The sequence below is a fragment of the Chinchilla lanigera genome, unplaced genomic scaffold, assembly GCF_000276665.1.
Source record: "Chinchilla lanigera isolate Chin_1 unplaced genomic scaffold, ChiLan1.0 scaffold00048, whole genome shotgun sequence".
NCBI classification, from domain to species: Eukaryota; Metazoa; Chordata; class Mammalia; order Rodentia; family Chinchillidae; genus Chinchilla; species Chinchilla lanigera.
The window spans coordinates 2,952,120-2,976,467 of NW_004955449.1; the positions used below are offsets into that span (position 1 = coordinate 2,952,120).

Sequence of the window (24,348 nt, forward strand, 5' to 3'; positions counted from 1 at the left end):
GAGTGATGGAAAAAGTGCCAGAGGTACACAGCACTGGACGACACCTTGGAGTTGAAGGTGGTCCTTGCTAGGAGCTTTGTGAGCTCAAGCAAGAACCGTATCAAGAGTTTCCTGGTGCCAAGATCTGTGCTGAGCACTTCACAGACGATACCCATGGAGATACACAGCCTTCGTAATACAAGGAAGTTGGCTTTTATTATCTTAGATGTCCCACCAGCTCTGACATTTGTGCCTCTAGTCAGCAACATTTGATTGTCATGCTATAGCCGAGGTAATGGGATTATGTAGTGTCTGATCAATTTTAGAACTTACGAAGATTTTTCAGTGACACATTATATGAAAGAGAAACTATCTTTATCAGTATTATCAAGTTCAAGTACACAGTCATTATAGGGGAAATATTTTCTATGTACTTCAACTTGAAGTATGAAGTCATAAGGTCTCTCTACTGGGATGAGTGGATAAGGCTTTTAAGACATATACTTTTTGGACAAAATAGTTTTGCCAATGTACCTGTTCTTCCAAATGATGGGCTCAATACATACACATACACACACACACACACATATACACACACACTCACATAACAGGATGGCAAAATTCTAAATATCAAAAACAGGCTGACGACAGCAAATCTGTTGACAGTTATGACTCTGCAGGGTTCTTAGTAATTCTGCTTTCATAAGATACTTTTGTATTTGAAATGAAATCTTTTATTTCAATCTGATAAGACACTCTATATATGCTGTCACAAGATAACAGGATAATAAGGTACAATGCAATGTTTATTTCACTAACTACTCATTACAAACCTAAAATAAAAAATCTACTGTTTTCACAGGTTAAATGAAGAAATGGGCTGAAGTCACGGTACCTTCAGAAAAGAGTGGCCCTCCAATTAGCATGGGGAGGGAAAAAGGGGACTCTCAGTCTTGTTTATCACATTGTAATTAATGAGTTGTAATTAAAATTTTCAAATGCAGAGTGAGCAAAATTAAAATACCGTACTACATTCAGGGTCATAGAAAGGATGCCTAACACAGAGATAAAGCATTGTAGTAAAAGTCTGTTGAGTTTTCTATATATTTTTTTGCTTTGAAAAAGCAGTGTTTTTATAACTATATCTAACTTTCAACTTGCTACTCCTGTCAGTGATATCATTCATTTGGTGCTTGATGACCATCCTCAGAGATAGGTCTGCATTGTCATTCAGAGGATGGACAGTACACCCTCTTTTGGCATAGCTATTTGGGGAAACAAGATGCAGGTATGTACTAATTACTACAAGTGGCAAGTGGACTAATCTGAAGTTTAGGAGATGCCAGTGGGAAATCATCAGAAACCTCAGGGTAGCAGGGGAGCCCAAAGCAGCAAGGGGTTGCTTGGTACTAATTTGGTCTTGAAAGCAATGATCACAGAGTGTTGTTATTGTTGATTATCTAACAGGAACTCTATATAGGGTTTTTGCAGGCAGTAAATCTATACGTTATTTGTTATGAATACTAGAATATTTACTGTCATCAAAGGTAATAATAAGAATTATTTTCGGTGTTATAAAATTCTATCAGAGCCTAGTTTGAGCTGAACACTGAAAATTATAGGCAACTGCTTCTTTCGCTCCATGGAGGAGCACACTGTGAGGCCTGAATGTCTCTTGAAATTGCTATATGTCCTCCAGATCCTGCCGCACATTTCTCATATTTTAGATTTGTATTTGGAATGTAAATCTAGGTTATGGTTTTAAATATTTTCATATTTGGTAATAACACTAATTTCTAAAAGCTGTCTTTCATTTCCCTTTACAGATTAAGTGTGAAAGGTGGGACTGCAGAATTCAAGTCTGCTGGAGGGAGGAGCACATTTTAAATAACTAATGTTGCCACACACAACATGCCCTATACTTATTGGCCTCTTACTCAGGGTCCATTTTAATTGTTATCTGCTCATGCATTCTATACCACATAATGAAATGCTTCCATTTCACCCACTGAGCCCCGGGTTTTTATGTGCACCTTTACTAATGACCCTTAATTAAGCTGATTTTACCCTTGAAACTGTGAGTTTTCTTTTGGTCAACAAGTATTTTTAAGGGAGAGGTCTGAATGAACTTTCAAAGAAACATTTAAAATGGTTATTATTTTAAGCAGTTGTAAAACTGAACAAAGTACATTTGTACTCAAGTGTGGGCTACCAACACCTATATTTTTCATTGTACGTTTCCAGGGAAGCACTTTCACCCTGCAGCAGGCCATCAATCCTTAGTTACGCTGTATTTCAAAGGGATCAAATATCTGGGTAGAAAACAACACAATAAAGTAGGTTGGCACTACTTTGTATTAGCTAACAATGTCAACCAGAGATAATATGTAATTTAAAAGACACCCTGTAAAATGTCTTAGTGGATATATTTTTTCATAATGATCAGCAAATGCCAAAGTCTAGTAACAAAACTATTATTTATAGCATATTAACATCTAATTGATTTTACAAATGGAGGCAATTATTTTGGATGAAGGGAAGAATGCTTGCCAGATTTAAATGATTTATGATTACCAAGAGAGAAAATGTTTTGTTAATTCGTTTTTAAATATGGCTCTTACACGCATTGACAATTTTAATTTTAAACCAAAGATTTGCTTAAATAATATATTAACTCCCCCTAAAGCAACTTATTTTGTGATAAGCATCTGATATATTTTTTACTGTTCAGTAAAGTTGCTTTCTGCAGTAGGCTCAGAACAGACTGTACCCTAGGAATACATTTTCAAAGTGCTGACTGGGAACCACGGAAAGATCACACTTCATGAACTCCCATCAATTACCCAGAGTAGGAGCACCAGCTCTTACAGAGCGTTTCCTGCTTCAAGTCCAAGAGAACACCGCAAATGCATCTACACCGTAGATTTCTTGACCTGCAATGCTGTCTGCTTGAAAGATTTCATAACCTGCGCAAACGTTGCAAAAGAAAAATTAAATAGTCTGCATCACTCAGTATAACTCTTTTACTGATTTTTCTAATCCAGTACTAAAATGTACAGTGTTTCAAAAGTAAGTGAGTAATGTTCCTTCCCATTTCAAGGCAGCTATAAAGCAGAAGAGAAGCTCACATTTCACAAGAAATAACCTGTACGTTTGTTGGAGGAAAAAGTAAAAATGAAAAAATAAAACACACAACAAGGGAATGCCCCAGGCTGAAGCAGACACTGATTGTTCGAAGCTGAAGGACAAGGCCCCTTGAAACTAAACAAAAGCAAATTCATTCTGTTGACAGATGTTGATTACATCAAAGCAACAAGGAACTCCCCTAAATCCCAATTTTTTAAAAACAATATTGTTCAACAATCCACACACTAAGGACAAAGTTAAGCTTTTTAACCAATCATAATAAACATTATTAAATCTGTTTCCAAAGAGTTTCAGTTCCATTAAAGACTCTTCTAAGTGTGTTTTTAGCTGTGGGCTTCTCCAAACAGTGGTTTATTCATTCCCATGGACATGTCTGGGAAGCCAAGCTGGGCATGCCATCAGGCCCTTCCTTCCAGGGGTTAACTGCTCTGGCTGCCAAATAAAATACAGAGCGAGCCATGTAATTATGGAGACAGTCAAAGGGCAGGCTCTATTTTGAAATCTATTTGCACAGACAAGGTCTTCCAATTGAACTTACAGGAAACAAGCTGGTAAAGAGCCTCCTTTTCCCCAGATGCTTTCCACACTTTTTCTGCAGCTCAGGAAATCATGGATATGGACACCATACACCACTGCTTCCTGGATTTCAAGCTAAGATGCCATTACAGAGAGAAGACTAGATCTGTTTCATAAACCTAGAAGAACCATTCTGAGGCTTAATTAACAGCACTTGGAACTGCCTTTGGATGATAAAGCTACAATGTTTATTAAACATTTCTAAAGAGCATACAGGCGCAGTTGGTAAGCAGGTGTTGGAAAACAAGCATTTTCTTTAATGTTCAAAATAAAGCACATAGTTGAGTGGAACATATACTGGTACAAATATTTGTCTGAAATAAAGATTCTACTTGACATCCAACAGTACTGTCCTTGTAGTTATTTATAGCTAAGACTACTACAATAGTCATAAAGATTCCACAGAACTAAAAAGCGAATGTGTAATGTATTTAGGTTGTAAAAAATAAAAGCCATACACTTTTATGCTAAAATAGCATCCTCGTTGCTTAATATTCTAAGTTGGCGATTTCTACGAGGATGCATCATTTGAACACCAAAACAGAGTTGGTCACAACTAATAAACCTAAGTGGCCAGGTGAAGGGGAGACAGACACTAGCCTGTAGGTGTCAGAACTCATCATGAAGTCGTAATCCAAAGCCAGGGAGTCCTGGTTCTAGCAAAGAAGAACTGGAAATCAGTCATACTTAAGAGCACAGGCAGGGGAAGGAAGGGTGGTAGCCTCGGGGAAACCCTCTTCCCATAATAATAACATTCAAGAATGGTGCCCAGGTCAGAGCAAAACATGACCTTCCCCCAAGGCTCCATCAGGAAGTTGGCTCCATGCTACATCCCTCCTCCTTTTAAAAAAATGTATCAACAGCAAGGGATAGAGCATAATATCAATGACAAGCTCAGAAATGGTTCAGGAGAATACTTCACTTTATGTCTTTACAAAAGCTGAATTTGACTATTTGTGATTATTCATTAATGTATACCACCAGAACCCAAGGATCTATATATATTTGAAAAGAAGTATTCCACTCTTCTTGGGGCAAGAAACATACCCCAAACTACTCTGGAAACACAGATCAATAAACCTTCCTACTTAATAATGTGGACTCATGTTTGTGGGCCTAGGAAACAAACTATTTTACACCAGCCCAACTGTAGGTGGGGGAAGGCTGCCAAAGATTATAGTAAGGACTCACAGTATAAAACTAAAAGCAGATCGTTTGGTGGACCAGTGGACGTTACATAGAAATGACTGCATTGCACGAGGAAAAAAGACTGTTGTAAAAATTTCTTCATTTAAGATAAAAATATTTACTTCAAAATTTAAATCTAAATTCATTTTTATAATAAGAGAACATTTACATCATAGTGAAATACAGTAGTATATGCTTAGTATATCCCACAGCTAAAGTTTAGAGAAAAGCAGCTTTTTAGCACTTCAACAATACATATACTCAGGCAACTTCTTGGACAAAGAAATATTGTATCCTTCTAGGGGAAATAAAGGAGCTGTTTATTAGAGCTGTGGTTAAAATGTAATAATTCATTCCAGTTGAGCCCTGTGAAAAATGTCACCAAAATATCATTTTCTTTGCCAGATTTTCTGGATGCCATAATATAACTTAAATACCAAATAAAAGACAAGCTCTGATCGGAGTAGCAGCGCAACACCAAAATGAACTCAAGCCAAACGTTCTGTCAAAGTAAAAGGGAAGAATTTCACCCAGTCCTGGTACACAGGGAGTGTACACTGCTACGTTAGCATGGAACATCTGGCAAATTTCAACTTTCCAAAGTCTCTTAAAAGAAACACTCCTGTTACCTCACACACTTAAGGCTTAAGAAGAGGAAAATAGAACAATTTTATATTAAAGCACACAAATAGGAACCAGAAAGAGCAATTTCACAGAAATCACACATGGAACTCAATTTCAGAGCACATCGATATCAAAATATCATGGTTTTTTTTAAGCTGATACAGTAAGAAAGTCTTTAATTCTTAAAAAAATACAACTCTCATAAATACTACTGTCATGTATGATAGTACTCAAAGTATTAGTTATTTTGGATTAAAATACCCCATAACAGAATATACGGGGACTTATAGCTTATGATGATCAAAGACATGGCTTTAAATAATATTTTCAATTGAAAAGACCATAGTTTAGTCTTCACTTTATAACAGTGTCAATTGAGTTCTGTGTGGAGCTTGACATAGATATACTTTTGGGTGTGTGCCTTCTTTTCTACCTTCCATTTCTTTATTTATTTGTTGATGAACTATTTAAAGTTATTGGTGCATAAACAAACAAGGATACAACTGCTCTAAGCTTTGATCAAAACTGTAGTAGCAATACCACATACAAAAAACATCCCCTCAAACACTACATCTAATACATTCTTGAAAAAAAAAATATTCCTGAGGATGTCTTCACTGTACAACTTCAAATGAAAGCCATGAAATAAAAGAAAACATTTTAATAAAAATCTTACGGGTATTATTTTGACAATCTTGGGAATTTTGTTTCTGTCACATAACCAAGCAATAGGAGTGGTAAGTAGGTAGGCAGGTTAATAACCACAACTCAAACGAGAAAGCCAAAGCTACAGGAAAACAATGTATTTTCAGGCTTCTGCAGCTGAGATTACACAGAGTCAAGACAATAGAGCCAAGGTTACTCATCAGGAAGTTATTTTCAACCAGAAAAATGAAGAGAGAATACATAGTAGCCTTTTTTAGTAAAAGCTCCAAATTTTCTGAAGGCAGCCTTTTGGACTTGCTATAGTTATGTTACCATAATAATTATATATTCAGTTAAACTAGGTGACTTGGTCACCCATATGAATAATTATTCTATACCTTTAGGCATTAATGTAAAAAATTCAATGTATTAAAATGATACAGACTTAAAAGGTAAATTCCACAGAAGCCTGTTCAAAATCTGGCCCTTCTTTTTGTTTTCTTTTTCTTAAAGATACAAATGCTTAACTATTTATTTTTTAATTAAAACTACCACCACCAACAACAAAACGTGTGTTTTATCTAAATATGGCAGGTTGTGCCTCATATCTGAAAATACAATGCTACCTGAAAACCTTAGATGACTCAAGTTATTCACATTTAGTGTAATGACAAATTCATCATGTCTTTTTGTTAGATTAATGTCAATACTGTTACAGTACTGAAGTATCTGATATTTAAAATGCTTGAGACATATTTACTGTCTAATGATAAGTATACTGAATACTTTTTGAGCTTCACTTTTAGCAGGCTGTTGTGAAATGAAAACCAACCCCCAAACGCCTAGTAAAACACAACCACTTTTGGGTAAAATGAAGGAAACAGTTAGAATTTAAAACATTTTAAACTTTGCTGTGAACGCACCAGAGGATTTCCTAATTATAAAGATGTGTCTTCCTAATTATATCTGAGTTCTTGTTTAAATCGGTGTTTCTTCTCTGAGTATTCATTGATTTACCTGGACTGGTTAGTTAAATTCTCTAAACTTAAGTTTCCTCATTTATTATAGAAATGATACTCTCGGGGCTGGGGATTTAGCTCAGCGGCAAAGCGCCTGCCTGGCAAGCATAAGGTCTTGAGTTCGGTTCCGGGTACCGGAGAAAAACCAAAAAAAAAAAAAAAGAAATGATACTTTCTCACAGGATTGCTACAAGAACTGCATGATCTGATAGAAAGAAAGCAGTATAAGGCAAGCCCTTAATAAATGGTAAATACTATTACTGGTTACCTGCCTACTGGAGGCAGTCACTCTGAAATGGACTAATCAGTAGGCAGAAAGACATTCCTTGTCAATGTGAACTTTAAAATGTGCTTCTGGATAACTCACAAAGTAATGCCTGAGCTCCTAGTCTGGGTACCCGACTGCTACATAACAGTCATATTTAAAGCACTAGGCCTCTCCTAACTTCATCACAGCGCGACCATCAAGTAAGACTGCAGATGTAGAAACACTTTACAAACTACACAGCATCTCCTGATTGTCATGTATTGAGAGAAGGCTTGAAGTCAGCCTAATTTTGATGTTTTGCTGAGAATTCCTGATACAGCCTTGCTAGTATGGTGATGGTAAGATCTAAGGAAAATCTCCTCCTTCTTTCGCAGGCATAAAAGAACCTGGCTTTTTTCAAGAATCATACCCTTCTAACCACATTAGTATACAGAACAGTTTTTAAGTTGTACCAAGGGTAGGATGGGAGAAACTACATTTTAGAAATATTCTACCTTGCACTGAAGACATTCCTTGTAAATAAAGCTCATCATCTTTTTGGGAGGATGCTGCTTGAGATTGGATACTGGCCATCAGGTACACTAGGCGGGTGCTCTACCACTGAGCTATACACCCGGGCCCTCATACACAAAATTTATTAAGAGTTAAACTCGCACCAGGCATGTGGTGTATGCCTGTAGTCCCAGCCACTATGGAAGTTAAAGCAGGTACAGCGCAGGTTCAATGCCAGCCTGGGCAGCTTAGCGGGATCCTGTCTCAAAATATAAATATATAGGTAGGTAGAGAGACAGACAGACACATAGGCAGGCGGGTAGGTCTGGAGATGTAGCTCAGTGATTGAGTGACCCTGGACTCAGTCCCTAGTACCTCAGGGGAAAAAAAAGAATTAAATCAGAATATTGTTTTATTTGGCGGAGGGCACGAAGGATCAAACCCAAGACACGGCACATGTCTACATGGTAGGCAAGTCCAAGCACTCTACCACTGAGCTACATTTCTAACTCTAGAATGCTACTATTTTTATTTTGTACTAAACAGTACACAGCCAATGTAGTACTTAGTCATAAACTGTTATGTTGTCCTTGGTAACCTCAGTAAGTTAAAACTGGTAAGAATTTAAACATATTTGTCTTGGTATAAAATTTGTTTAATAGAAATATTCTAGAGCTCACCAAACCTTATTGTTTAAATGTACCAAGAAGTCTTCTTTGCATAAAACTCCTGTTTATTAAACAGCAATACAAGAAGAACTTATTTACATTTCAAGCACTACTAACATACATCATTTATGACAAAAAAGGCAAGCACTCCATACGAAATGCTCCATCACTGTCAATCACAAACACTAAAATATACATAAACCAAAGCACACGGTGTGAGCTGTATCAGACTCAGCTAAACACAGAATTACCAGCAGAACAAACAAAAAAACAAATAATTATCAGTGACTCACAGACCTATTTACACAATACACAAAATAACTCGGGAAAGGTGTAACCATGGAAACCTGATAGCCTAAATTCAGGGCCTTTAAATTTTGCATTTACTGAAATGCCGCGCAAATGATGTCCTTACACAATTTAACTGCTTCAAAAGCTGTCAAAGCTTATCCTTGTTATCAGAGCATTGATCAAAATAGTTTCAAATACAAATTAGTTGTCTTTAAAATTATTCAAAGAGCAACTTAATGAAACTACGATAAAAATGTCAAATTGTTATTTTCACAACCACTGATTAGTAACTGAAAAAAAAAAAACCTGAACTATTTACAATGAATCTTGTAACAGTCAAGTGATATTAAAACACACTTTGACAGAAAGATTTTTCTTAAACTCACACTGGTACATACAATCACTCCTACTTCCTCTAATTAACTACTAAAGCAGAAATGCTTTTTCTTGTTTTGGCTTATAAGTGATTTTTGCTGACAATTACTACTGAATAGTAGTAATGTTTAATGCTATAGTTAGATCCAACGTCATCTATCTTATTTTATAACAAATGAGTAAAACATTATTTTGTAGTTCTCTGGCTCCCACACTTAAGATGTAATATTTAGTGTGTATTTCATTATGTAGATGAGCAGTGGATATTGTTTGACATGATTTAAATGGGTCAACAGTATCTTCCTAGTCACATTAATCATCCAGACAGCTAGAATGAAAAAAAAGAAGAAAAGAAAGAAAAGCCTTCAAAACTAAAACTAGAGGCTCTAGTCACACAAGTGATAGTCACCATTGGTGGGTTATCTAGGATGTGCTTAGGGAAAAGGAAGAGTTACAGACTTTGAGTATATGTTCCATTATTTATTCAGAAAGCACTTGAAAATCCTAGCTCTATTTTCCAAGTCTAAGTGAACACCCACAGAGGCAGATGTCCAGGATACCAAATTATAATTTAAAAAAAAAAAGAAATCTATGAAAACCTTTTCCTGGATATAACTAGAGACCATACTCATATGTGAGTAAATCAGACCCACATGTGTAAACAGCATATTGTCTCCCTAGTGTAAGAACCTGAAAGAGTAAATAAAAGCCAAAGGTACAATAGATATTGTGAAAGGGAAAGAACTGCTGAAAGGGAAGGAACAACTGGGATGAGAGAAAGGAGAAAAGAAAGAAAGAAGGAAAGGAAAAAAATATATATGTACATGCAAGGATAGCTGGGATCATTGTACCACTGATGTCTATTGCTTTATTGAAAGGAACGGTTAATGCTTCAATTTTTTGTGGCCAATTTTGCATGCTTATATCTGGTAACTGAACAACTAATTTGAAGACAATAATATGCAATGTAACAACCATTGTTAAATTCCTACCATCATGTTTAGTGAAGCTCTGTATTGTTTCTAATGTTTTTTAAAATTATTTTTTATTCTCTTTAATTGTTCGATCAATCTTGCATTCTTACATCTGGTAATCTGAGCAACTTTGCTGAAGATAACAATATGTAATATAACAACCATTGTTAATTTCCTATCACCTGGTTTTGAAATTCTGTATCGTTATTATTTTTGTGTTGTTTTGTTTTTGTCTTTGTTGTTATTTTGTTGTTTTTTCTTTTTATTTTTTTATTTGTTTTTTTTTTTTTTTTTTTGGTTTTTTTTCTGGTACCAGGAATTAAACTCACAACGTCACGCTTGCCAGGCAGGCGCTGTGCTGCTGAGCTAAATCCCCAGCCCCTGTTTTTTTTCTCTTTAAAAGAAAAAAAAAAGAAAATCTTTTCCATTCAAGAAGAATAAAACTTAAAGAAGACAAGCAGTGTGTGTCTGTTGGGGTGGGGGTGCATACAGAAGGGGCCTTTAAAATAGCTGCAAATCCCTTCCCCAGCTCCGAGTCAAAAAAGTATCTAAAGAGGAGTAGCCGTGATATAAATTTACAAACAGAAAGTCCACTTTCCTCTTCCTTCTGCCCTGGGTCTGCATGAGAGGTGATGTGGTTTTCATAGCTAGTTAACCTGCCAGAATACTGTCTGGGAGAACCACGCTGCCATGCTGTTCCTTTTCAACTACGTGCTTTCCAATAAAAGGAGGGAAGTCACACACCATCACATCCCTCCCAACAGCCCCTCGCTGAGGCTGGGGCAGCTGGGAAGAAGCCTTCATCCACCAACTTCTTCCCTGGGAACCCTCTCTCCCAGGCCATCCTCGCCAGTGCATGTGTTCTGCCCTGTCTTGAAACCACACAGAATGCTCCCCGGTCTATGGAAGCCCAGGACTTATTTTGTTTTGTTTCTGATTTATGAAACTAGCACATGGGTGGTCTCTTGCTTTTATTTATTTTTATCAAATATGACTGAGGTTGAAGATTCTTTCCTATGTTTACTTGTATATTGTTTTATGAAGTTTCCAGTTAGGCCTCTTGGGTTTGTTTTTTTTTTTAATCTAACTTATTTTTAAAAGTGTCCTGCAAACTAGAAACATTAAATTTTTATGCACGATATTTTTTATTTGCTCTTTGCATTTCAACTATGTTTAAAGTTGGGCCATACAACTGGATTTATGGATTACACAAAGGAGAATATGACTCTTTAACTACAGAGGCCACCAAAATAAGTATTCACACTTCAGAAAAAGAAAAAAATTGTACAGATATTTTAATACTAAATTTATTGAGATATCATGAGATGAATACAAGTTACCTTTGGCCTTTACAATTACAAGAGGTGCTGAAGGTGGTGGCCATTAGCTTCTAGACAGTTATTATTTTCCTTTTCCTGAAGTGTGTATAATTTTTGTTTTTTGGGGGCTGACTCTGTATAAAAATGTCAAAGCAAGGGACGGTGGCACTTCCCTGTAATTCCAGAATTCAGGAGGTTGAGGTACGAGAATCTCAAATTCAAGGCTATCCTGGACTACATAAGTAAAACCCTGCCTCAAAAAAACCCAAACAAAACCAAAATTTAATTGTCTTATTTACGAGAGGTCTTCACAGTTAGTATAGTCATGTCCCTCAGTAGAGACCTAATGATGTGGGATTTTATGGGTGTTGTTATTTTGTGGATTGAACTCAGGGCCTCTGCACTGAGCTACCCCAGTCACTTTATTTATTTATTTATTTATTTATTTAGTTATTTTATTAGTTAGTTGGTTAGGTTTTGGAGACAGGGTCTCACTATGTAGCCCAGGCTGGTCTTAAAGTCATGGTAATCCTCCTGCATCAATTTCCTGAGTGTTGGGATTACACACGTGAGCTGCAATGCCTGGCTTAAATTTTTTTTGAGACAGAATCTAAATTGTTAAACTGCCCAGGCTTAGCTCTAATTTGTGATCCTCCTGCCTCAGCCTCCCAGAGTGCTGAGATTATAGCACCATACCCAGCTATGCTTTCTTCATACAGGTCCTGTACTTTTTTTTTTGGCAGTATTGGGGACTGAACCCAGGGGAGGTCCAATGCTGAACTACATCCCTATTTCTTTTTTTATTTTTTAAAAATTTTGCTTAGTTGCTGAGGCTGGCCTCCAACTTTTAATCCTCTGACTTTAGTCTCCCAAGTAGCTGGGATACAGGTGTGTAACACCATGTGTGCATGCATCCATTTCCTGTTATTTGTCTATTCCTAGGAATTGTGTCTTCTTAGCTGTTACTATAAGTGGAAATTTTGTAATGAAATATGATTCTATTACATGTACAGTAATTTTTATACAGTATTACTCTTTAAAACCTTAAATTTTCTTTTCAAAAGTTACATCTTAAAAATTGAATACTCCAGGGCTGGAGATTTAGCTCAGTGGCACAGCACCTGCCTGTCAAGTGCGAGGTCATGAGTTTGATTCCCGGTACCAGGAAAAAAAAAAAACAAACAACTGAATGCTCCAATGTCCTATGTCTGAGCTCCTGAATATACCAAAAGTCAGCACACCCACAGACTCACACACGTTCTCCCTGGAGAGGCGTGAGCTGCAACCAACCGGAGTAAACAGACCCCCCGCCCACTGCCACCTCATCCCTTCACACTCCGCCTCTCCCAGCACATCATTTCCTTCTTCCCAAATACGGCTGCTAGGCTGGGTGGACTAACAGGTGCTGGCAGTGCTGGCAAAGCAAAGGGACCCCAAAAAAGCAGATCAAGGGAGGGAAAGGTTTTATATTTAAAGTATTTCTTTCAAAAAAAAGGGACAGCCTAATCTTCACCAGGAGCAGTGAGATTTTTTTTTAGATTTCTTATTCTTATTCTACACTTCCTCAACTTTTACAGCTCAGTAGTGTTTGTGTTTCAGATTATGTGTCTAGGTCGGGCTGGTTGTCTCTGACAAAGAAACAGAGACGGACATGATCTCTATGGTGGTTTCAGAGCTTCCCTTCGATGGCGAGAGCACACACCTTCATGCTTTTAGCTAATGATGAGCGCACAGGTGGCTCTTTTAGTGTTCCTTGCCTCGCATCCTAGGCCTCCTCCCGTGCTCCTCCAGCACTTCTAGCTTACCTGTGGCTGGCACACAGGAGGGCATGAAGGTAAAGGACAATCCAGTCCAAAATCCCCTCTGGTCTTTTACCAGTGAAAGGCACCAAGAACTGTACACAAGAAAAAAAGTAAAAACGAATTAGCCAGCCTGCCAGGCAGGCCTCCCGTACAGCTCCAGCTCCTGGGATCCTCTCCTATTTAGTGTGATCTCCCCCAGGAATAGCAATGCAGCTTGAACTATGGATGTGAACAGGGTGCGCTCCCTACTGCTGCCTTAGAGCCAATGCTCTCCTGATACATTTTCCTCCTTGGGTTTCAGAATCCCTACGTCTGAAGCCACCTAGTTTGGAAAATCATGTACTATATGCAGTAGTTGACAGAAGCAATTTTTCCCTTTAAAAATATTTTCACAGGTAACAGCATGGAGGACTGACTTCACTATACCCTTTTCTGCCATCTTACCTAGATCTGAATTTTTCAGTTATATGAAAATTTGAAAGTATTTGATGCAGCACCTTAAAAATTCATTTTCCCAAAGAAAGAGGTGTTAGAACTGGAACCTAAGAGGTGTTGGAAATGGAAGATTTTTTTTTTTAATCTGGGACACTCTGTTTATATGTGGAAAAACAAGGCATTTAAATGGGCACCAGGCATCTGGACTGTAAGTTAGAAGTTCTAGACCACAGAACTAGTTGTTCATCTTTTCCTTCTCTTTCTTCCTTTCTTCCCCTTCCTCCTCTTCCTCCTTCCTCCCTCCCTCCATTCCCTTTCTTCCTCCTGCCCCTCCCCCTCCCCCTCCCCCTCCCCCTGCTGTGTGTCTTTTTTTGTTTTGGGGGGCAGGGTCTCACTATGTCGTTCAGGCTGGACTTGAACTCACTATGTATGTAGCCCAGGTTGGCCTTGAGCTCTGCAGTCCTACTACCTCAGCCTCCTGACTGCTGGGATTACAAAGGTGTGCCACCACACATGGCTCGGGAATATTGTTTATGGATGGCAGAAACCGTACAGTTGTTCACACAGTTCTAATCTGCAGTTCATGGCCACACATGCTTCTTGGGAGGAGTCCTGGGGCCCAGGCTTACAGCTGTTCATTACACTGTACAAGACAAACTCCTAAAGCACACTAGGGGCCAAAAGGGAGCCTGGCTCTGGCTACTTGAGTGTTTCTGAGCGCAGTATGTTCTAAGGCACTGGCTGGGTGTGGTCTGAAAGGGTTTGGGGTTGGCCACTGTGATGACTACAGTGAGACAAGAAGTCACCACAAATTTCAACACTAAAAGGGCCGGGAAACACTGCAGAGCGAGGGAAGTTCCATCTCAGTGTCTGTGTTATAAAACCTTTGGGCAGATTCTTACAGAATGGCTGGGGCCTCTCTGTTAAGTATAAAACAGGAAGGCTAGAAATCCTGCAAAGGAGGCAGCAGTGAGCTAAACGGACAGAATTTACACTTACACCCAGTGCCTCACCATGATCAAATCTATGCCGCTCTCTGCCCACCGCTGTGGCGACGCGACGCTCACTTTCATGAGTAGTCTCAAAGTCTGGCAACACTTGTCTTGGTGATGGCTGACTTCAGGCCTCATAAATATTATGTAACCCTAGTCTCTTTGCCTCTAGCCAACCAGCCTGACTGCGCAAGTGGCAAACTGACATTGAGAATTTATGAGCGCTTCGTATTAGTAACGCATGTTTCCTTTTGAATTATTCTACCCGATAGCCTGAAGCAGATCACAATTATCATTCCTTCTGCCACACAAGCCTGAAGATCTACATGTGGTTTAGGTAGCTACATTAGTATGCTTCAATGTCTTAGGGACACTGACAAATAAAAACCCATATGTGACAAATGAAAAACAGATGAATTTATGTATCGCTATGATTTAAAGAAAACTATTTTTTGCTAATTAAAATTTAGTTCCAGTCCACAGTGTCTGTAGAAAATGATTATCTTATTAGAGATGTTTTCCAGTTTGCCATCAAAAAAGTGGTGGTACTGTGCAGTTTGCTTGCAGAGGGCTATTCAGGCAGTCAGTGATCTATATTGTGAATAAAGTCGGTTCCACACCAAGATACATACGGGCTCTTAATGATTTAGAATACATTTTCCCACATAAACAATGTGGCTATGTTCTTAGGGTAGCCCATTTATCCATAAGATAACTGAAATTCTATACATTTGCAAAGAAAACAACAAATTAAGAAGCACTTCAGCTGCAAGTCTATATTTTAGCAATGTTACTGGTTTTTTACAGAGAGCACTGCGGCCATTTACAACACGTTTTCTCTTTCTTACTTGCTTTGTCTCTCTCTCTTTTTTCTTCTTATTTTTCTTGTACTTGGAACTGAACCCAGGACATGGTAAGAAAGCACTTTATCACTGAGCTACTCTCCAGTCCTTACAGTAGTTTCAAGGAAAAATGTCCCCTACTGTCAGACAATTGGGAAAAGCAAAAAGTTCATTTTGCAGTTTCCAAGCATTCTCAGCCTCTTCCTTCCAAACTCAGGTGGAAAGAGGATGGAGGCTGAGTGTCCCTGAAAACTTGAGAGGAGAGGACAGGAGAGGAGAGGGGAGGGGAGGGGAGGAGAGGGGAGGACAGGGGAGGGGAAGAGAGGGGAGGACAGGGGATGGGAAGAGAGGGGAGGGGAGGGGAGGGGAAGAGAGGGGAGGACAGGGGATGGGAAGAGAGGGGAGGGGAGGGGAGGGGAAGGAAATAGAGGGGAGGGGAGGGGAAGGGAGGGGAGAGGAGGAAAAGAAAGGAGAGGAGAGGAGAGAGCCAATTCCCACCCCTTCCTATAACACCCATACAAGCCCCAAAGCCAGGATCCACTTGCTGAAGTTTACATAGTCCTGCTGACTGACTACCTAGCACTGTGTAATACAGAGAACACTTCAAGCCCCAGTACAGCCACTGGGAGGAAACACGGCGGCTCTGGAGGACTGATGTCACTCTGACCAGAGCTCACGAAGATGGTCAGGTGTTCATAACTCAGATGGAGTCAGTGGAACTGGGCTGTGTAGCTTCAGCTCTCACTCGCTGATTTCCTACCTGACAACCTTCTGCAAGTTACTTAACTGCTTCACGCTTCAGTTTCTTCATCTATTAAAAAATGGTGGAAAAGTTATACAGATAAAATAAGTTTTTGCATAAGAAGTTCTCACTAGCACAATACCAGGCACACAGTAAACAGTGAGACGAGCTGTAACTCATTACATGTTGAATATCACAATGAGTGAAAAAGTACAAAAATGCTCTCTGCTTTTCTAAAGCTATACTTTTACTTTTCCCTGATCTCTGGAGTAGTATTTGCTACACAGGAAAATGTAATTGAGCAAGTAGACATAAATCACCAGGAGTTTATAGAATTTCTGAAATAACCCCCCCCACAGTCTTCAAGTAAAATCCAGATTTTTAAGTTACAAGTACATGAGTAATAGACAACAGTGAGCTATTTTGTCTATGTTGCTTTACTAATAATATTTTAAAAGAAAGCATTTAAAGAGTCGGACAATATCAAGTACAGGTAAGGATGTGGGGCAGTAAGAATTTAAATTCTGCTGGAGAGTGTCTACTGGTATAACCACTTTGGAAAACTGTTTGTCAGTATAAAGTCACAAGTTCTATCTGAAGCACATACATAATAGACATACATAGAGATGTACCAAAAGACACACAGAAGAATGCCTGTAACAGGAAAAAGTGGAAACAACCAAATGTCCATCAGCACTATAGGATGGACAGATTATGGTAAATTTCTAAAATGGAAGACTATATGGCAACCAAAATGAATGAACTACAATTACAGGGAGTAGTACGGATAGATTTTTAACATATAGAAGCAATGTTCAGGAATCTGCATGTAGGGGCTGAGACAGTAAAGGACAGCAAAGCAAAGAAGAAAATACTGCTCAAGGGGTCACCCGAGGGAGGGCAGAGGTTCAGACTGGCAAGGGACATGCAGAGGCGGACTGAAGTGCTGGCAATGTGCTGTTTTTCCTTTTATATGAGCACAAGATGTGATCAAAAAGGAAGTAAATGTTTAAACTTTAAAAATTATTATAATAAAAGATATACTGTCACTATTCCCCTCAAAATACTCCTCTCGCTTCAAACACACTCATCCCATGGTTCTTGCCACTTTTTGAAACATTCTGAAAGTCTTTCATGAGATTTTTTAAAAAGGGTATGATCAAAAACACAGTGAAAGTGACTGCTGTGTATCGTCCAACGGAATGGCAGGCTTGTGAAAGCACTACAGCGTGTCCTCATCCACCTTACTCACTGGACCTGGCACTGTGTGACTTCTGGCTATTCCTCAAAGTAAAAACGACTATGGAAGGTAAACACTTTTAATCCATCCTGACCATCGAGGCTGCCATGACAGCATAACTAAAGACATTCATGAAAGAAGACTTTTAGAACCGCTTCAGAAAGTGGCAAGATTGATGGAATAAGTACGCTTGAAGTGACAGGGGAGTATTTTTTATTTTTTATTTTTGTTTTTTTGAGTCAGGTCTTGCTATGTAGTTCAGACTAGCCTTGAACTCACTATGCAGCCCAGGCTGGCCTCAAACTCACAGCAATCCTCCTGCCTCAGCCTCCCGAGTGCCGGGACTTCAGGTGTGTGCCACCATGCCTGGCAAGAGGGGAATATTTTGTGAGGGATTAATGGCAATGTATCTTTTACTGTAATAATTTTTAAAAATTTAAACACCATTTTTTTCTATCGTACCTCATATGCAGTTACATCAGTATGTATTTGTTTTACATTCATTTATTAAACTGTACCGTTGTCTAAATGTCTGGGGAGAGAATTTTGCTTAAGGAATACAGCAAATTCTCACCAAGGAAATAATCAAAAAACCTAACTAAACACTTGTATAGTTTGTTTGCTTCTTTAAAGCATAAGTGAACCTTTTTTTGTCTGTAATGAGGATTGAAATCAGGTATGTCCCCAGTCCTTTCTCCTGTTCTTTATTTTGAGACAGGGTTTTGGTAAGTCACTAAGTTGCCTAACCTGGACTTGAACTTATGATTTTCCTGCCTCAGCCTCCCAAAGAAACCCATGCTTAAGGCTTAATGGTGCCAGCTGCAGCCAGGAGAACACAGCCTTCCAGGGTGCTCAGCAGACTCCTCCTAAAGGCTGTGCTTCACCAAAGGCCCCAGATGGAAACAGGCCATGCGGAGGGCTGCTTCTGGTTTGGTCTTGTTTTGTTTGGGGTTGAATGTGACATGGAGCCAAAAACATTTAAACCTGAAAATCTTTAGATGGCGCATGCTTCCTTCAGAGGGACATGGGCAGCTATTGCCTGAAATGCAATAAAAGAAACGTTCTGGTTTGCTGTACACTGAGTTTTTTGTTTCTTATTTTGTTTTTACAGTGCTGGGGATGCAACCCAGGGCCTCCGGCATGCAGGGCAGGTGCTCTGCCGCTGAGCTGCACCTCTAGGCAATGTACAGTGGTTCTGATGAGCTGCATGCATTAAGTTGATTCCTCTGGTTTAAATGTCCTCCTTTGAAGTTGTGATCCAGTCTTCCACTGAATGTTAAAGTATCTAGCTAGCACGGCAGTAAACTTGAGCAGTTTTTTTTAAACAGAACCTGGACTGAATCTTGGCTTTGTCAGTCAACTGCTAGATAAACTAAAATAAGTCACTTTTTTTCTCTAAAATTTTTTTTAAAATGTACATTTGTTTTACACATTTTCTTTCTACATATTTCACAACAAAATACTAGAAAGAAGGAAGAAGAAAGAAAAGTAAAAAGAAAGCTAGAACTAAAAAACAATCAAAGTATTCTAGTAATCAGGCCTGTATATCATGATGCAAGAAATTTAAAATATTTATTATTACTTTAAATTCAAGTATTTTTTAAAACAAGGAAAATAAATCAGAAATAATTCACACCAATACACAGGGAAAACATTAATAGCATAGTTGGTTATGCTGTATTTAATTGAGTAGGCCACAAGAAATTCTATTTGCAAATTTTAAAAATGAATTCTTGAAATACTCTCTTATTACAAGCTAGTTAATAAATATCCTTTGTGGCTCGTGACTTTAACCTTATTCCAGACCTTTTTAATTGATATTCAATTGATAGCTAGAACAACTATAATGCTTGTTCACAAAGAAAAAGCGACTAAATTTTCTCACCAAGAAAACTATCCCTTTGAGAATTATTTTTTTCCTTTTGAGAACTTTATAACAGCATAACTGACATATTTGTAGTAATTTAGAAAGAAACCTCACATGCGTTACCTAATTTTGTCTAACAATTTGTGTAAGGTAAACTGGACAATAACCTTGTACTTATTTTCCAGGCAAAAAAAAAAAAAATCCCAAAATAACAAAGCTGAAGCTCAAGGAGGTTACAGAACTTGTCCAAGACCATAAAAGTACAAGTGGAAAATCTGGGTTTTAAACCTTAGTCTATTTAAAAAATAACAACCACAAAACCTTTTTCTGAAAATGTCAAATACTCACAAAAGTAGACAGATAAATATGATAAGCCCCCAGGTACCCCAAAGTCAGTTCAGCTATTTACTCTGACCTACCTTGTTTCAGCTAAAACCATTTCCCTTCCCCATTAAATTATTTTGGAGCCAATCCTAGAATCATATAATTTCATTTATGAATATTTATTTCAGTATATCTAAAAGAGGAAGATTTTTAAAAACAATTTAACATAACATTATCATTCCTTAAAAAAATTAATAGTAATTCCTTAGGATCATCAAATATTTGATAAGTCTTCAGATACCCTCCTTTTGTATTTTTAAGAATTAAACAGATTGTTGATTAAACAGGACATAAATAAGGTTGGTTGCATTTGATTGACGTGTTTCATATGGCAGTTTTAATAAATTCCTTTGTCTTGTTTTCCTTGTAATTTATTTGTCACAGATATTTATTTGTCCCTACCATTTCTCACACTCTGGAATTCACTACTTGTATCTTTGACTAATTTTTATCACAAGGTAGAAATACTAATCACCCAGATTTAATAAATCACATGTCCCCTCCATTCTTTTATCCCCATACTTTCATTTTTGAATGTGGGATAGGGCTGGGAGATTAGAGGTAACAAGATAAGACTACAATTTAAAGAGGGGAAAACCCAACTCCAAATGGATTTTTCTTTAAGAATGAAACCTAAAACCAAAAGAAAACAGGTAAAATTAGCTATTGAAATTCTGGGCATGTGAATCAACCCTTGCTCCCTACATCTGGCAGCACTTAGCCCCCCCAGGGCACACCGGTGCCCTAGGGCACTGTTACACATGTCTGACCAGCCGGGCAACAACAAAGGACACTGAGGCTATAAAAGAGGCAGCAGGTAACCATCAGGCTGACCAAATGGCCTAGGCTCTTTGACAAAACACACAACAAGCAACTGGTTATTCCCATGGCTGAAAAATCAATGACAGAGGGCTTTTTTTACCATTCAAATTCCACAATGTGCTTGTTTAAGTCACTGGGTTACTTCCTTATTTTAATCAAAGTCCACAGACCCTCCCTTTTCTTTCAGGCACTCAGTGAAAGCATCAGAGATGAGCTATATAAAGCCACCTTGTATTCCTGCCAAGAAGCCATCCAAGACTTCAACTAGACTATTTGTGGAATGCACTCCCAGGCTGGAAAAAGTGAAGGTGCCAAATTATTTTGAAAACATTTTGATATTATGCTCAAAAAATGGCCTCTTCCATCTTATATAATATCCATTTTACAATTTAGATGACTATAGTACTAGCTTTAAATAAACTCCTCTCTAAGTGAGCATTTCATAATTGTAAAGGTTTTGCCTGACTTTCCCACAGCCTAAAGCAGTGGTGCCCAGCAAATGGCACTCCTGTTATTTTTCTTTTAAGACAAAAGATATTAATGTACAACTTGCTTTTTTCTAAACTAAAACTTCAGTATTCAGGTTTAACTGCAATGTTGGCACTTTTTGATAAACAAGTGGGTTCTGGGTTGCAGTTTGGGCACTTGGTCTCTAAAAGGTTCGCCATCACTGGCCTAAAGCCTTCTTTTGGAGCTGGGGCAGGGAGTAGCTTCCTCTTCTTCCACCAAGAGATCCTACCTTCTCCTCTTCCTCTGGGGTCTTCACCAAGACTATTAAAGCATACCCAAATGAAAGGCATGGTGTTACATGCTTGTAATCCCAGAACTCAGGAGGCTGAGACAGGAGGATTGAAAGTTCAAGGTCATAACTCTAACTCCGAGCTACATAGTGAGACCTTGTCTGAAAATGAAACACAACAAAACTCCAGCCCAACTCATTTCTTCTAATGCACTCTTTGCAAAACACAGTAGGAATTACTTCTACTAAGGTAAGACTCAATGGTGATATTCTCTTTAGCCAAAGAAATAATTCTAGTAATTGGAAATTTTAGTTGAGATGGCTTGGGGCCAATAAACCTTTTTAGTCATTAAATTATACCAGTTGTTAATCTGCTGTTTAAATACAAAGCTTGGGGAAAGTTACAAATACATTTAGTCTTCTCTTCCAATAAAATATTTCTGATTTTTTTTCTTTTTGGTACCAGGAATCGAACTCAGGACCTTGCACTTGCCAGGGAGGTGCTGTGCTGCTGAGCTGTATCTCAGGCCCTGAACTATGAATTTTTGAAAAAGATGAACACTTAAAATATTCCTAAATTATCATTCCGTCTTTAATCTTGAAAGCATTTTCTTAAAACTGGGCAATAGGAACATGTTTCTAATGTCAGATACACTCATACACACACACACACACACACACACACACATCTCTACATATATGGGTGTGTTTTTGATAGTAGAAATATGATATTCTTTAACAAATGGATCACATACAATTAAATACTTGGAGAAACTAAATCTATTTTCATTTTAAAGTATAAAAGAAAATTAAATGAAAGACTTCCTTAGAATTATTTTCTGCTAATTGATGCTGCTCTAGCATCCTCAACTTAAGATAAAAGGCAGAAAGGTAATTGCTGGCGGCGCTACCACTACTCATGACTTCACTACAAAACCAGAAGCACATCAAGGGTCTGAATGTGGAAAGGTAACTTTCAAATGCTGAAGGCTGAGGCCAGGGCTCACGGGTTTAGGGTGCAAGCGGGGGTTCTAAGATGGGCATCCCTCCTCCAACACAGCAGCGTTACTGTGTCACATCTCTCTATTTTGTGCCTACTGTAGTTCATTTCCACTTCTGCAATACATTTTAAAAAATAAAAAAAACAAGGTCTGAAGAATGAGCTACATCAGGGTTTACAAACTGAGGTAGCTATTCTCGTTTTTCCATTCACGTGCTGCTTTGGAACATGTTTGTTTGACCATAGCTACTCATACTGTGGGCACTCTGAGACCAGAAAGCACAGACTCTCTCTCGCTTCCCTGTAATAAAGACAGCATCTCCTAGTCACACTTGCTTAGGTTTCATACATGGGCAAGAACTAAAAGATGCTGGAGTTTATATAGTTCAGGAAGTTTTAGGTGTATTGTCTCAAAAATTTTCCAGGCATGGTGGTACATGCCTATAATCCCAGCACTCTGGGAGGATGGGGCGGGAGGATCACAAGTTCTACTCCAGCATGGGCAATTTAGCAAAAACACGCCGCAAAAAATAAAAAGCACTGAGAGGATGTAGCTCAGTGCCAAAGCCCTGGATTCAACCCTCAACACTAAAAAACAAAAAAAGAATGTAGTATTTTTTCAAATTTTTATTTTTTATTAGTATGTTTGCAGTATATACTGATTACACATAGAGTGGGGAGTTGGTACACGTACACAACACATCTCAATTCTTTTTCATCCCCTCCTTGTCTTTTCCTCCCTCTTAGTCCCCTTCCCATTTGAAACAGATCTGTCTCCCTACTTCCTGTTACCTATCTTTTATTTTGTTCTTTATTTATAATTTGGGTTTCTCATGTAAGAGAAATCATGTGATATTTAAGCTTGTGTCTGACTTATCTCACTAAATGTCATGGTGTCAAGATGCCTCCATTTTTCTATTAATGAACTATTTACCCTTTTTTATCACACAGTAGTACTCCACTGTGTATAAATATCACATTTTCAGTATCCATTCATCTGCTGATGGACATATAGGCCACTTCTGAGATTTTGCTATTTGCGTAAATAAATGAGTACGTTTATAATTACTAGCAGTAGTAAACTGTACTTTGAAAGGTAACACATTCTGTGTGATTTGATTGAATCTTCCCTGGTTTGTTAACAGTTTGACCACAGATTGCCTGTTGGATTTTTATTCTTCTAGTTTCTAACTTTGTTCAGGCTGTGCTGTATATAAGACTAAAAGTTGCTTCAACAATAAATATATGATTAAAATAGCACACTAATCGTAAGTTTGTGAGAAAGTCCAGTATCAAGTTAGAATTCCTTTTTTGTTGGTTTCTGTTTGTTTTTCAGTGCCAGGAATCCCAGGACCTTGTGCCTGCCAAGTAAGCGCTCTACCACTGCACCACACCTGCAGCCTAAATAGTGTTGGTTTTTTTTGTTTTGTTTTTGTTTTTTTTGGCAGTATTGGAGATTAAATCCAGGGATGCTCTATCACTGAGCTACACTTCCAGCTCTTCTTATTTTTTATTTTGAGACAGGATCTCGCGAAGTTGCTCAGGCTTCCTGAAATTTGCAATCCTCATCCTTTAGCCTTTCAAGTAGCAAGGATTACAGGGTCACAATATATTTTAATGTTGTTAAATTATTAAATTGAATTCATATCTATAGTGGACATTAAAAACAGGCATTATCTTTCCTTTTTCACTTAGAGATTTTTCCTCCATTGCTTCAAATTTTTACTTATCTAAACCTGTCACGGTACACAGCAAAACAAATGTATTTTTCTTTACAAGTCTTCCTGTCAGAGATGACCATGGTATTATTGGTAAATGAAAAACCAAGTAGCAGATTACAGACGGGGCAGCATGATGCCACCACACATATACACATGCATGCACACACACGCAGGTTTACACATGTAGCAGCATGATG

General features: G+C 38.1%; 1 protein-coding gene across 3 annotated transcripts in view; it reads right to left on the bottom strand.

Annotated features, from left to right (window-relative positions):
• Metap1d (methionyl aminopeptidase type 1D (mitochondrial)) overlaps positions 1-24,348 on the bottom strand; it is an 86,621-nt gene that overhangs the window by 22,637 nt on the left and 39,636 nt on the right. Inside the window, exon 2 of one of the 3 annotated variants that reach the window (XM_005393223.2) lies at positions 13,371-13,459. The exons of the other annotated variants lie outside the window; for them this stretch is intronic. Coding sequence (XP_005393280.1) covers positions 13,371-13,395 — 25 coding nt within the window. The 5' untranslated portion in view covers positions 13,396-13,459. The remainder of the gene's footprint in view (positions 1-13,370; positions 13,460-24,348) is intronic. 3 annotated transcript variants of the gene reach the window in all.